This window comes from Sinocyclocheilus rhinocerous, unplaced genomic scaffold (genome assembly GCF_001515625.1).
Source record: "Sinocyclocheilus rhinocerous isolate Xijiao unplaced genomic scaffold, SAMN03320098_v1.1 scaffold3315, whole genome shotgun sequence".
NCBI classification, from domain to species: Eukaryota; Metazoa; Chordata; class Actinopteri; order Cypriniformes; family Cyprinidae; genus Sinocyclocheilus; species Sinocyclocheilus rhinocerous.
Genome location: NW_015652365.1, coordinates 27551 through 43312, shown reverse-complemented (window position 1 = coordinate 43312; position 15762 = coordinate 27551). Strand labels below are relative to the sequence as shown.

The window sequence follows — 15762 nt, the reverse complement described above, 5'->3', positions numbered from 1 at the left end:
TCGGTAACAGGCAAAAGATTCGAAAATATAACGACTCGTTAAGGCGATTCTGAGTCGACTCTTTCTTTTGAGAGACAATATCTTTATTTATCATGCACTTTTTTGATTAACAACTTTGCAGACTGTTTACATTGAAGGATAGCTACCTTACAAACTGCAAAAGAGATATTTTTCGAAAACCCATATGACCTGCTCTTTAAACTTATGCACAATACATTATATGGGTTTGATGTTTATAAATAGGGTTGCAAAAAGGTGGAAAATTTCCAGTAAATTTCGGAAATATTACAGAAATTTTGGAAACTTTCCAGGATTTTTGGGAATATTCCAGGGATTTTTTTTGGGAAAGTTTCCGGAAATTTACCAGAAATTTTCCACCCCTTTGCAACCCTATTTATAAATATAGAATTTTTATCAATGTACTGAAAGTCACGATTGTTTCAACAGCAAATATCTTATCCATTTGTTTTACCACAACATGAATACAATGATCTGTTGAACAATAGTTTTTTTTAATGATGTGATGTCCCCATCGTTTTCCTGTAATTTAATGCCTTTTTAATATTAATAATTTATAAATGTATATAACAACAACAACAACAACAACTAATAATAATAATAATAATGATTATTCTTTTTCTTATTACAAATAATAATAATTGTGATTGTAATTATTATTATTTATATTGTTGTTGTTACTAGTACTATTATTATTAAAAATATTATATGCATTTATAAAGTACATATGTGTGTGGATATACACACACACATACACAATAGCAATAATAATAAATATTTATTATTATATTAATAATAATATATACATAATTTAACCAATTTGATCAAAACCTGATTTATATACATCAGTTCAGTAATAGTCTTACAAATACAAATGTAAAGTTTTCTACTCCGCTGGAAAGTGTTTCTTACCCTATAAAAATAGTGAGGTTTCCCAAATATGTTAATGTAGATTTTAGCTAATTCTAACATTTAATTCAGTAAGTTAATTCAGTAATAATCTTAAACGTGAATGTGGCTGCATGTTTTTCTCCAGTATATATAAGTGCAAAAATGAGCAAAAATAATATGTTATGAGGTGTTATTTATTATTATATTATCAAAGCCTACACGTTATTTGATCAAAGTATTTTTTATTTTATTGATGTTTTTTTTTTTTGTTACACAACCTCTTTCATTTAACTTGCATGTAACTCATCAATTATTAAATAAATAGGATCCATGCAGTACCAGAACAAACATATATACAGTCTCATTCCATTTAAGAAAGAGTACTGTTATTTTCATCATAAAGTGTTATTTTAATGACACTGTTAGACTGCACAATATGTCTTCGTGTCTAGTGTCTGAAACTGTCATTTGGCAGGTGTTGTGAGATTAATTATCCAGTAATCAGTTGAGCCGCGTCCTTCCACTTTTACATAATTGAATGTAAGCTCCATCACAACAAACAGCTAACACCTGTCAAAGCCAATGAGTGGCTGTGACGTTGAAGTTGAGTGCTTATTATGTATTTATATTCACGCTTGGAAACGATTACATTCTCAAACCTACTTTATATTGCTACTGTTGTTTCATACGTTTACATCATACGTTTACATCATAACTTTAATTCACCTGATTATTCTCATAATGATTTTTGACTTGTCATTCTGATCTGTTACAGCTCCACTGTGAAACATGACAGACACCATGTTTGGCAGTGAGAATGAGCACTGGGTCTGTCCCAATGATAGACAACTAGCGCTTAGAGCAAAGTAAGTTTGTTTGTTTCTTCAGTTTGTACGTTTCTTCAAGTCAGCCAATGTAAAGAGTGTGTGGGAAAAGACAATCATAGTGATTGATTTCTGATGAATGATATTTGTCTTATGTGTCTGCACTCCACCCAGGTTACATACAGGCTGGTCCATCCACACGTTTCAGTCAGAGAGGCAGAGGAAAGCTCAGACACTTGAGAAAAGAGAGCTGGATCTCATCATGAGTGTCATCCACCGCGCTGAGCAGCTCGAGATCATTGAGCAACACCGGATTGGGTGAGACTTTATCAGTCTGCATCACCTTTATGCTTTTTCATGCCTTTTTCTGCTTTGTCACACAATGTCCTGTCTTCTGTAACTTTAGATGTGTGTGTGTTTCAGGCGTTTAGTGGAGCGTCTGGAGAACATGAGGAGATCTGCTGTGGGAAATGGCCTGTCACAGTGCCTGCTGTGTGGAGAAGTGTTTGGTCTGCTGAGCTCTCCGTCCGTCCTCTGTTTGGACTGCTGCATGGTACAGACTGGTCTAAATCTTCTAAACATGATGTTCTCTACCCTTCACACTCACACTCACTGCTTTTTGCAAGTACGCTTAGTCATTTCCATGTAGTAACGATCTATGGGCTCATGCAGTAATTCTAAGATGCCACATAGTGGCAGCAAAGATCTGTACATTTAAGGACAGTCTGAAAGTCATCTAAGCATTCTTTGCATACAGAAAATATGCATACTGTGCACAATGCATGTGTATATGCTATATACTGCATTAAAAAGTTATTCAAAACCCTAAAGAGAACAACTCACATGTTCCCTCAGGAATCTCATATGGGTTTTTGGAATGGAGGATTTGGATTAATGGTTAAAATAAGGCCTGTTCTTAACATTAGGGTAGGGTAAGATCAGCCATGTTATTGTTGCATTATTTTGGTTAGTCATGTAGGTTTTTCTTTACAATACCTTAAACCAGCGGTTTCCAATCCAAATCAGTACAGAAGCTGTTCGGAATGGCATACTACCATACTATATTGCAGTATGCTGTGTGTATACTGTGAATAGTATGTGAATTTTCTGTATGCATGGAATGCCTGGATTACCTGCTACATTGGCTGAAATTTGATGTATGCATCTGAAGACGCTGCATGGGATACTGTTTCCCAGAACGCAATGCGCTCCATGTGACGTTTCATCTTCAAACGCGTGAGTGAACTGGTGGTGGGGAATAGTAATTATAAATGTAACACTTGTATTTGTTCGTATATACATATACATGTAAACTACAAACTATCGCTGTGTATCTAAAAACTGTATCGTTAGTAGGAAATAAATTGTACTTTAATATCTACAGCACGTTTCCGATCATCAAATGACGTCACCTTTATATTTATAGCGCTTTAAAGTACAGATTCTTTCAAAGATATTAAATAATAATAATATTGCAGCAATATAATATATAAATAAAATGTATAAATAAAAATATTTCAATTATGCAAACAGAATTCAATTCCACTGTCAAGCAGCTCTAAAAAGAAATGGAGTGTATTACTCTAAGGACAAATAGACCAATTTGTTGGCAGAGGCTATTTACATTAACTCCGCCCACCAATGCCTGGCTGTGATTAACAGCACTGCAAAAGACACTTGCATTTCTGAAGTATCAGTGGCGCAGCGAGTAAAACGTGAGCTGTTTGCTTTTGACGCAGTCGACCCGAGTTCGATCCTGGTTTTTGTCAAACTCATGCTTCTCCTTTTCCCATCACATACCAGATCAGAAAGAAATTTATTTTCAATAAAAATTAAGTAAATATTTGAAAAGTGGAAATAAAACGCCTCAATAATACAGTGTAGTGTATGCTTTAGGTAGGTTTTTGTCCCAATAAAGTGGCATTCATCTAATACAATTTATATATATATATGATAATTTACACTCAATATGTTATTGCATACTGTTTTATAATGTACTACATTTGTACTACATTTGTACAAACAGCATTGTTTACTAGTATGAAGCCTTATTAACAAGCCTTCGTTAGCTCAGTTGTTTCTAAGGTAACAACCTTGACAGCTGTGCTGAATTAATGTTCAGTGTTTGTCATGTGACAGCACTTAAGCATACTACTCTGAAACATTTATTGCTTATTGTATACTGTTTCACACACTATTCTTTAAAAAAATAGTAGGCAGTATGCACTGTGTACTGGGCAGTAAGCAAGTATGCCATTTCGAACACAGCCAGTGTTCATTGCTCCCTACTCCCTGAACAAGGGAAATCCGTTGAAGTTTTCTTCACTTCGGAACATTCATTCATGGATTTGCGCTGTGCCGCTGCCTGCAGCGTCTTCACACACAGACAAACTTACTAGAGAAGTGTGAAATAATATACCTCTGTAAACAAATACTATTTAAATTCACGTCTCGCACACTTTAATGCCCTTTGAATGGAACGTAAACACTCGTTTCGAACTGGAATCATGGCGGAATATCCAGTGATGTCCACTTCGCAGGGCGCTTACGGTCGAATAGAACAAACGTCGTACGTGATAAGAGATACATACGAAATATGCAGAGCGGGGGATGTGAGGACTGGGATTGGGAAACGTTGCCTTAAACTGAAGTACTTGCAACTTTTGTGCCCACTATCTCACTTATTGTTTTCAAAAGTAACACACCTTAAGATTTCTGTACATTACAATATAGAACTTGCAGAAAAGATTTAGAACTTACCTTTTTTTCCACATGTAATGGCTAATTTTACTCTGCATCCAACATTTGAGGAAAAAAATGCTTCACATAAGATAAGGCTGTTTGTGTTTTTTGTTTAGTTGTCACATCATAGCTTATAAGAGTACCTGATAAATAGTTAATGTTGTTTATGTTGTTAAAAAAATAAAGGATAGCGAGTGCTACCATCAGCCAATACTCCACTGAGGACTGGAGTATTGGCTGCTGAAAATTCAGTTTTGCCATCAAAACAATAAATTCAATTTTAAAATATATTAAAATAGAAAACAGTTATTTTAAATCTTAATAATATTTTACAATTTTACCATTTAAATGTGTTTTTGATCAAATAAATGCAGTCTTGGTGAGCATAAAAGACTTACTTCAAAAATGTTGGGAATTCTTACCGACCCCAAGCTTTTGAATGGTAGTGTATAACAAACAATGTAACATTACACACAATCAATCCTCAAACATGAATAGTGAAACATTCTCTTTTGCTAACCATTTGCTAAATAAAGACTACAACAACTACAAGGAAGCGACTTTACATGACGACTCATGTTTGAGTTATGATGGTGTGTCATTTATGTTGTAATGTAGGATAATAGATGAAAATCTCTTCAAATAATGTGCCTCAGACCTTATGTTACCCAAAACACAACAGTACTATCCTTAATCTAAAAAAAAAATAAATAAAAAATCCTGAGGAAACACTAACCTCATAGGTTGGCCTGCAAATGGCCGACATGACAGAGCAGCTGTGTTGAAGTAGTATGGTAGTATGCTCAAATATACATCTCAAATATAGTATACTACTTAATATATAGCCTGCTATTGGAAATATCGATTTAACTTTGACTTGTTCTCAATGTGACCACAAGGGGGCAGTGTGTAACTGAAACACTGCTTTAGTGTACTGATATTGCACATATAGTGGCACAAGACTGATACTTTCCACTGAACTTTGGGATTACAGTTAGTAGTTTACTTGGAGACAGACACACACTGTGACTTGACACAGGACTAAGGAGTGCTAAAGAGTGAATGAGATCCTTAACAGCAGGTCTGTGCCAGTGAGGACAGAGCATCTGTTACAGAAACCCTGAGCTCACATCACTCTGCTCTCTCATGACCTGTGATCATTCTCAACAGCTGCTGTTTCTAGACCTCACTGGAATTACTATGGCTTTTCAACATGCAGGGGAAATTAAAGAATTGATCTTTATTATTATTAGATTTAGGGCTGAACGATTAATTGCATTTGCGATAATATCGCGATATGAAAAAATTGGATTTTTCAATCGCAGAGGCTGCGATTGCACGGTCACGTGACAAGCGAGAGTAAAGAGGTGTGTTTGACTTGAAGATCGATCGGTGTATAAATGTAATTAGGGCTGAACGATTAATTGCATTTGCGATAATATCGCGATATGAAAAAACACGATTTTTCAATCGCAGAGACTGCGATTACACTCGGTCACGTGACACGCGAGAGTAAAGAGGTGTGTTCCACTTGAAGATCGATCGGTGTAGCCTTTGACATCAAAGTACAGCGAGAGAAAGCATAAGGAGACGTCCGCGCTCTCTTATAGCTCTCGCAGTACTTTGATGACACACCCATCGGTCTAAGCAGCGCTGCTTCAAGTCGAGCGCGGGCCATCAGCAGAAAAAGAAAATAAATAAAACCGTAAACAGCCAGAGGACGTAATTAGAATGGGAGATGGATCGGTTTGTGAAAGCGAAGAGAAAAGCCATAGATGAATTCGCACAGACCCAGGCAGGTGCTGGTCATTCAAATGCTAAATGCAGAAAATATGACGAGGCATATCTTGCTCTCTGCTTCACTCACCGTGTCTATACCGGACGCTACAGTTTTCGCGTCGCGCCGCAACAGCTCTACACTGGACGCGACAAAGCGACCGTTGCAAATCATTTTAACTTTGTGTCAGTACGTCATAAATAGAACAAGGCATCAGTTTAATGTCGCGTCGCATCCAGTGTACACAGTGTCACTGGTTATAATGGTTTCTACTGTATTTTGCCGCTCGCGTCCGGTGTAGACACGGTGTTTAATGTCGTTGGTGAGGAGGAAAGCCTGTGTACGGACAGCATGAAACCCACAAAAAATAAATAAATAAATAACAGAGAGAATAATAATAATAATAAGTTATTCTCTCTATGCTATTTTTCAATGTTTCAAGTGATGCAAGTGTTTTTTTTCCTGTAGATTTTTTAAATTAAAAAAGCATACATTTTTCATAATGTGAATAGTGAAATTATTTGGTAGTCTGAGGTGGAATGGGGATTCGGGAAAGGGGGGGCAGATTTTTTTTATAGGTTTAAAGGGGGGCACGATCAAAAAAGTTTGAGAACCACTGGTCTAAAGTTAACAGACAGTGTTTAAAAAGTGCAGTGCACATGTTTACATATGTTTATTACAGTGACTGTGAATTACCTAAAGTAGTGGGAAGCAACAGATTTGTTTTTATATTTCTGCAATCTACTTTAGTTTGTGTGATTTGTTACTGACTTTCATATTGATGTTTACACCAGGCTTATTTAAACATAATTATTACATGCTTACAAGGTTGGAAGTTCAACAAATCAGTCAATATACTGTGATTGTAGTTGTTAAATAAAAATGTCATTCATATCAATTCATGCATCACCTAATTTCATCGTAACATAGGCCTGGCCTACAGAAAAGAACATTTATGTTTAATCTATCTAATATTTTGTTGGTCATACTATACAATGATTTATAGCTTGTCTTTGTTGAATAATACAGAACATAAAGAGCTTTAAAAAAAATAATTGCATATTAAATCGCAATTAAATTATTTTCCAAAATCATTCAGCCCTAATTAATGTAATGTAATGCCTCTGTGTTCAGACAATATGTGACCATTTGTGTAATAGACTGTGTTCATCATATACCATATGGAATCCGAGAGTCAGCTATTGCTGAAATTACCAGATTTGTAGAAAAAATTTACTGGAAATCACTTTGCCTATGGAGTGGTTTTTAGCTAGTTTGCTATTCTGGTTTGGATGGTTGATAGGTTGTTGCTAGGCTGATTATCAGAAGTTTTATCATCCCTAAGGTGAAAATCATAAATCCAGTTGTTTTGAAAAGTTAAGAGGCAGAAATCAATTAGATAAATGCCAAAATTAAATGTTAAACCCATGATTCTAAGTGTGACTAAAGAAGCACAGTATATCTGTACCATATCGGTTATCATCTCATATTATTATTATTATTATTATTATTATTATTATCATTATTTTTATTTTTTTAATTGGTAACTTTTTAGTTTAGGGACAAATTCTCAGTATTAACTAACTTTAACTAAGACTTTTGCCTCAGTAAACTCCTAAATTGTTGCTTCATTTTAATAGCTAGTAAGGTAGTTGTTAAATTTGGGTGTGGGGTTAGGATTAAGGGATCTAAAACACGGTTCTGCAGAGTAAGGCATTAATATGTGTCCTTTAAGCACTAATAAAACGCCAATATGCTAGTAATATGCATGCTAATAAGCAACTACTTAATGAGAATTGGTCCCTAAACAAACACATAATAAAAATCTCAAAATGAATATCTGTTTTTTTGTACTGTACATCTCTAATGTTGTGATGCCTAAATTCAGTTGTGACATTTTAAAATAATTAATTTAATTTTTTTGTTTTATTTAACTTATTTTGACAAAATTGTATTGGATTTTATTATCAGCCATTGCATTAGTTATCTATCTGCCGTTAAAATAATTGTCAGTATTAGATTCATAAGAGTAACTGTTTTAGAATAACTTTAATTCACAACATTTTTCATAAAAGTTTGAATTCTTTCACAACAGTTTTCATTCTTGTTAAGACCAAAAAAAAAGTCCCGTTCTAAACTCATGCCATTGGTCTAAGTTGACAAAAGGCCGCTTCCAAGCTTTCTGATTGGCTAGGACATGCAAGCTGCGATCAGATTCATTTTTTTCCATTTAGAGAGCCTGGAGCTGTCACAGAGTGAAGTGTGATTTCTCAAGACACCCATTTTAGTGATATCTGTCAAGCAGTAGGGACATTTTATGCGTGGTATTAAACCGCTTACAGCAGCTTTAGAGGTGGGTCTCACTCACAGAGGGATCTTTAGAAGTATTTAACGGAAATTGAAGAGATTTCTTTGTGCCCTCTCGCTCACATTCTCTCTGTTCTTCTCTCGCTCACTCCATCTTAAAGCAATTTAAGTATATGGAAGTTCTGCTAAAACTAAATTACTGGCACTTCAGTCTAGTGTTTGTCTTCTATTACATAAAGCCTGATTAAAGGTTCTTTCTCTTTTCTTATTACAACAGCGTATCCCAGCCCTCACCTTCAAATTGTTTCCTAAAAACCAAGCCGTCAGATTCCACACTAATATCTCCCACTGTAATTTTATATATTTTAGTGTGAAGAGGGATGATGCTTTTTACAATCAGCACGATTGCAGGGTGGATGTGTTTCTGCATCCACACAAAATTGTGTTTACAATCATCTTGCTGGTAAACTTAAAAAAAAAAATAATAATAATAAAAACAGTGGTGGTGCACAAATTGTGGTACACTTTCTCTGTTGTTTTGAGCAAAAAAAGCTGACCTTTCACTGGATGAAAGATGAAATTGTTAAATCATAAACACATTTATAATTATAGCAGAATATCACATTATAAATTTTTTTTATATAAATAAATATATATGACAAGTTTCTTATAATTATATGTATGAATTTATCAATGTGTGTGTATATGTGTATATTAATGTATTTTTAATACATTAGTTACAGTGGTTATCAGGTTGTGTGTTTGTTTGACTTGTTCTAAAGGTATGCGTGTTTGTGTTGCAGAAGGTGTGCACCAAATGTGGAATCGAGACTGCAGGCAGTCAAAAAAGGGCTCAGTGGCTTTGCAAGATCTGCAGCGAACGGAGAGAGGTAGAGTGCCATGCATGTTTTACCTTCAAGCTAAACAACCCCATTTGTGCTTTTGAATTAGTTTTTGTTCAGATGTGAAAGCTCAGGGGAGGAATACTAATAATACAATAAGAAATCTAGTTCCAGAGGATCTTATTTCTATACTGATAACCAACACAGTCTCTGACAGACTGCCTACAGTCTGCCCACATTCTGTTCACTGACCATCTGATGCATATTGCAAACAAAACTGAAAATCTCAAAGTCCAATCAGACTTCCTGGCTGCGCTTCAACTCGGGACTCCAGGTGCACAGGTTTTTATCAGTCCGCCAGGAAACTAAATTGTGTTTAAAATGTACCGGCTTGAAATAATGAGAGGGTATGAGGAAGAACTAATCACTGAAAATGGCAAAATTTGCCAGGTTTGTGGCTTCACATTCTTTGACATATTAATCAAATGGTTTCTTACTCTCCAAGCAAGCAGTTATTTTCCAGAATAACCTGAAGTTCTTTTGCATCAGTTCGGTTTCATTATTCGTGCTTTTTGAAGCCTATTTTTATCAGCTTATGTTCCTACGTCATGATGACTTTCAACACAAGTGAAAATGATGGTTGACAAAGGGTATGACACCAATAATGGGATAAGTAATGAGTAGTCACAGTAAGGTGAATCAGGCCGTATTGTTTGTGGTCAGACTGATGATGTACTGTTGTACATTAATAAGAAAATCTCATCTCTTTTCAGAAGGCTAGCGCTTCGCCTTCAAGATTGTGGAGAAATTAAATTGCTGCCTCTTTGTTGATTGGAGTTTGTGAGTGTGTGTGTGTGTGTCTCTTTTCAGAAGGCTAGCGCTTCGCCTTCAAGATTGTGGAGAAATTAAATTGCTGCGTCTTTTTGTAGTGGAGTTTGTGAGTGTGTGTGTGTGTGTGTGTGTGTGTGTGTGTGTGTGTGTGTGTAAGGTTCAGGGTCATCATGAAAGGAGGAGATGAAAGAGGAATCATTTAGCCTCCCAACCTCAGACAGTTCAAAACCGCAGACAGACTGTAATGCAGCCTGACACATTTAGTATGATAATGTTGAGTATATTAAAAATCAATAAATGCAAATAGCTGATTCAAGCTTAAATTATAGAACCACAATTCAATTGTATGGTTGTTATCTCTGTCTGAGGCTTTGAAGGAATGTAGAGCATGATGCTATATTGCAGTTTTCACAAATATTGAATATTCCATGAAGGTTTTCCTTTATATGGAACTATAAAACATATTGTGCCATTCATTTTCAGTTCAACACAACTAGAGATTTTGATGCACTGCTGTGAATAAAATGGGCCCTATTTCCAACCCAGAGCTGGAAAAGGTGATAGAGGCTCCATGAGCAAGACAGCTGCTGGCAAACTGTCTTATCATGGGTTAGGCGGATAATAGAGGCTTGTTGTCAAAATGACTGTTTCTTACTGGATTTGGAGACAGTTTTGACACTTCCGTCACTGCTCTTCCTGTTAGAGGAGCGCTCGAGGTTTGCAATTGAGACATTTTCTACTTTTCTTTATATGTTTTTTTTTCTTTAAGAGACATGACTCCTTCCTGTTCGTGTCACCTCAGGCTTTGCTTACGTTTTCAAACGTTGTTCATAGAAATTCTGAAACTACTAGTATTAATAGCAGTGTTAGTACATGATAGTTCACCCCAAAATGAAAATTGTCAATTCAAGCACCCTCATGTCTTTCCAAACCTATATGATAAGATATTTTGAAAAATATATACAGTGAAATATATAATATACAGTGAAAGTCAGTGGGGTCCAAAACAGCTCTGGACTCGATATATTGTCTACAATAATATTGTAATTGTTGTTTAAAGGATATGCGATTTGACATTAACAAGTATATTGCAAAAACCAAACAAAAACACACCCAGAGAGTGCATTCATACACTACATCAGTGGTCACCAACGTGGTGCCCGTGGGCACCTGGTAGCCCGCATGGAGTCTCTGAGTCGCCCGCCAAGCACGTTCTATAAATAGCTTAAATTAGCGCCGGGCGATAAATGATATCATATCGAGATTATGATCAAATTTATGCTAATAATGATAAGCTCTGGACATTTTTGCTTGATATGGATTAATCTAACATCCTATCACACAACAGAAATAAATGTTACAGCAACCAGTCAGTGCATGTCGCTAATAAGTCTGCATGTTCTGTGTGTCTGTGTGAATGCGTGGAGTAGTTTCATCTGATACACAAACTCAAACACGCGTGACTCGCGGTGTTTTCAGCGTGAGGACATGAACACATGCACTTCATCTTCAGAGCTGCTCTGAGAGTCACTTCACCAGCTTTATGCAGTTTCATTTGAGAAAAAGTACCGTCAAATACACGCTGAAACTAAAACTGAAAGACCTTCTCGACAATTATAATAATAATATTACTATTTTTATGGAATATCGTACAACCAAGTTATTTTTTATTATTATTAATTTATACAGTTCTGTTGTGCAGCATCATGTCTGATCAAATAAAATAAAATAAAAAATAAAAAGGCAATGTTTTGCAATTTTCATCTGATTACGTTTTAAAGGATTAATTAAATAGTTAAAGTTTTATTAATTCATTTCACTAGACACCATTTTTTACGATAAATTTGTACTGAATCATAAAACATGGAATCCATAAGAAATCAAATGGAAAACACAGAATTTAGGGAAAAATAAAATGCATTTCATGGGGCCCTAAATTAAAACGTAGCTCCTCTGTGGAATTTAATTGTGAACAAAGTTATGTTTACCTTCATTCTCAAGGTCTAACAAACATGTAGAAAGTATTTCCTTCACCATTATAAATAAATGAATATCATGATAAATATCAATATTGTATGATAGCCTATTTTTATAAATTTATCTGGAATATTTTCCTGGATTGATAAAATTTTTTAAATGCTTGTGAGAAATCATTAATGTTTATTAATGGTTTATATATATATATATTGGAGTATATCAAACAAGTAGCCCTTGAGACTATCCCTTCAGGGAGCCCTCACTCACAAAAAGTTTGGAGACTCCTGCACGACATGATGTAGCACTACATGACCAGGGGTTTTCAAACTGGGGTCCCTTGGGGGTCCGTGAGGCAAAGCCAGGGGGTCTGGAAAATAATTTGCGTTTTTTTTTTATCTTCTGAAACGTGCTATAATTTTTATTCCAACGTGACTTATTTAATGCATTAATGTCAAATAAGCAAAGAGTAAACACTTAAAAGCGGGCACTTCAAGGTTTATATAGCTAAATATATTTCTCATGTCTGTTTGACAAGTAGAAAGTATCGCTGAGTTTTTCTTCATTTTAGTAAGAAGTTCACAGAGACCAAGACGGCAAGCGCATTTTGTTTGTTTTTTTTATTTTACAAAAGCACAATGTTTCACTGTCATTTTGAAGGTACACTAATAAAAATAGACCGTTTTGAATGCTGTCTTGCTCTAATCTGACGGATATCAAATTTTTCCTATATAGTGCAGAGCCATGATCACTATATGGGAGATCAAGCCCACTGCAAGAGAGATTTGTGCTGGCGCCCTCTCGTATTACAATAATGCACTCTCGACATTTGCCAGTAAAATAATGACAAAAACTGCCTCAAATGAACTATAAATGTGAGAATGAAGTTGTAAAAGCTGCAATACAATTCTTATTGGTTAAAATGAAAGGAGACTATCTCTTGTTTTTCAGGGGCTCGAGCACCCACAGGATTGGCGCCAATGGACATAGCATTTAAAATAAATGTTGTAATGAACGGCTCTATAATTATTTTTTTTATACATATATATATGCATTTATTTTTGTTCTGTTATGAATTTCACTAAATTTAAACGATTTGGAGTGAGGCGAAGTAAAATTCATGTTAGTGTTTATAATGTTTTTTTCCTAACATTCGTTTTTACTTAGACCTATTCAGTATTTAAATTATTTCTGAAAGTAACAGTAAAATGTGACTTATACACCGATGCAACTTATGTTTTTTGTTTTTTTTCCCCCTGGTGCAACTTTCCGGAAAATATTGTAAATTTAATTATATTATGCTGTAGTATTAAAAAGTACATATACAATGGGGACCATTTGCACCAATAAAACAATCATATTATGTTCATTCCTTCTACCCACATTAAACTTTAGCCTTAAACACTGTTATAAATATGAGGGGGTCCTTGGAAAATCCTCTCCCCTGTAAGGGGTCCCTGGCTCCAAAAAGTTTGAAAACCCCTGGGTTAGACTACTGCACATTTACAGTTCATACTTTCACTGTGTGATTTAGACTATTAAAATGCATTTAGAATTCCCCCAAAATTCAATATAAGTGGCCAAATACAGTTAGGTCCATATATATTTGGACACAGGCACAATTTTTGTTATTTTAGCCATTGACCAAAACATATTCAAGTTACAGTTATATAATGCATATGCGCTTTAAAGTGCACACTCTGAGCTTTAATTTGAGGGTATACTCATCAAAATTGGAGGAAAGGTTAAGGAATTACAGCCCTTTAATATGTACCTCCCCCCTTTTTTGCCCAAAAGTAATTGGACAATTGACTCAAAGCTGTTTCATAGACAGATGTGGAGTATTCCTTCGTTATTTCTACATCAATTGAGCAGGTAAAAGTTCTAGAGTTGATTGTAAGTGTGGCATTTGCATTTGGAAGCTGTTGCTGTGAACCCACATCATGTGGTCAAAGGAGCTCTCCATACAAGTGAAACAGACAATTGTTAGGCTTCAAAAACAAAACAATTCCATTAGAGAGATAGCAGGAGCATTAAGAGTAGCAAAATCAACAGTTTGGTACATTCTGAAAAAAAAAAACAGAATGGTGAGCTCAGCAACATAAAAAGGCCTAGACGTCCACAGAGGACAACAGTGGTGGGTGATTGGAGGATCCTATCCATGGTAAAGAAAAATCCTTTCACAACATCCAGTGAAGTTAAGAACACTCTCCAGGAGGTAGGCCTGTCACTGTCAAAAGTCTACAATCAAGAGAAGACTTCACGAGAGCAAATACAGAGGGTTCACCACAAAGTGCAAACTATTCATAAGCCTCAAGAATAGAAAGGCCAGATTAGACTTTGCCAAAAAACATCTAAAAAATCCAGACCACTTCTGGAAAAGCATTCTTTGGACGGATGAAACTAAGATCAACCTGTACCAGAATGACAGGGAAAAAAAAGTATGGAGAAGGCTTGGAAAAGCTCATGATCCAAAGCATACAACATCATCTGTGAAACATGGAGGAGCAGTGTGATGGCATGAGCATGCATGGCTTCCAGTGGCACTGGGTTACTGGTGTTTTGTGATGACGTGACAGAGGACAGAAGCAGCCAGATGAATTCTGAAGTGTACAGGGATATGCTGTCTGCTGAGATTCAGCCAAAAAGTGATTGGATGGTGCTTCATAGTACAAGTGGACAATGACCCAAAACATACAGCAAAAACAACCCAGGAATTTTTGAAAGTAAAAAAAGTGGAATATTCTGCAATGGCCAAGTCAATCACCTGATCTCATTATGAAAATTGTGTCAGTGTCCAAATATATATGGACCTAACTGTATGCCCCCATAGGACTTTTATATGCCTTTTATATTTACTGTATATCATCTGATATACTTAATATCACACGAAGAGTACAATTTTTTTCCAAATGTCAGCATGATAGCAAATGTGATATTGATTTTATAAAACAGTCCAATAAACAAGAAGTTAATATTAATCGACTTACATTTTCGACAAAAGTTTCTGTTTTTGCTCCATTTTGTCAACGAAAATTGTGTCAAACAAGGCCACAGCAGAACTGTTTTACGTCTCTAGCTGTTTTCATTACCCTTCAAATTGCGCAAACTGAAATTGCGAATTGAAAACATACATAATGGAAACACCATCGATTTCGCAAAAACTCCCATATATCGCAAAAACGTTTTTTACGCTCGCATTAGGTGGTTTTTCAGGCAATTTGAAAAAGGAATATATCGCAAAATTGCAATGGAAACGTTTTTTTTTTTTCGCATTTACAGGTCACCTGGTGTACGTAAAAATCACATGATAATTCTTTAATGTACTATAGCTTTCAAGAAACACCTCATACATTGCTGCTGTCAAGTGTAAGGGATTTTCCTTGCCATTAAAGTGATAGTTCACCCAAAAATGAAAATTCTGTCATTAATTACTCACCCTCATGTCGTTCCAAACCTGTAAGACCTTCGTTCATCTTTGGAACACAAATGAAGATATTTTTGATGAATTCTGAGGGCTCTCTGACCCTCCCATAGACGGCAAGGATGCTAACAT

At 35.5% G+C, this 15762-nt stretch overlaps 1 protein-coding gene across 2 annotated transcripts in view; it reads left to right on the top strand.

The window, feature by feature from the left end:
* LOC107714896 (rab effector Noc2-like) overlaps window positions 1-13225 on the top strand; it is an 18688-nt gene extending 5463 nt beyond the window's left edge. Inside the window, exons 2-6 of one of the 2 annotated variants that reach the window (XM_016520890.1) lie at window positions 1685-1775; window positions 1908-2051; window positions 2157-2286; window positions 9366-9449; window positions 13158-13225. In XM_016520890.1, the coding sequence (XP_016376376.1) occupies window positions 1699-1775; window positions 1908-2051; window positions 2157-2286; window positions 9366-9449; window positions 13158-13196 (474 nt within the window). In that variant the 5' untranslated portion in view covers window positions 1685-1698 and the 3' untranslated portion in view covers window positions 13197-13225. Of the gene's footprint in view, window positions 1-1684; window positions 1776-1907; window positions 2052-2156; window positions 2287-9362; window positions 9450-13157 lie in introns of both variants that reach the window. The other variant, XM_016520889.1, reaches the window with a different exon arrangement.
* The last annotated feature ends 2537 nt before the right edge of the window (window positions 13226-15762 follow it).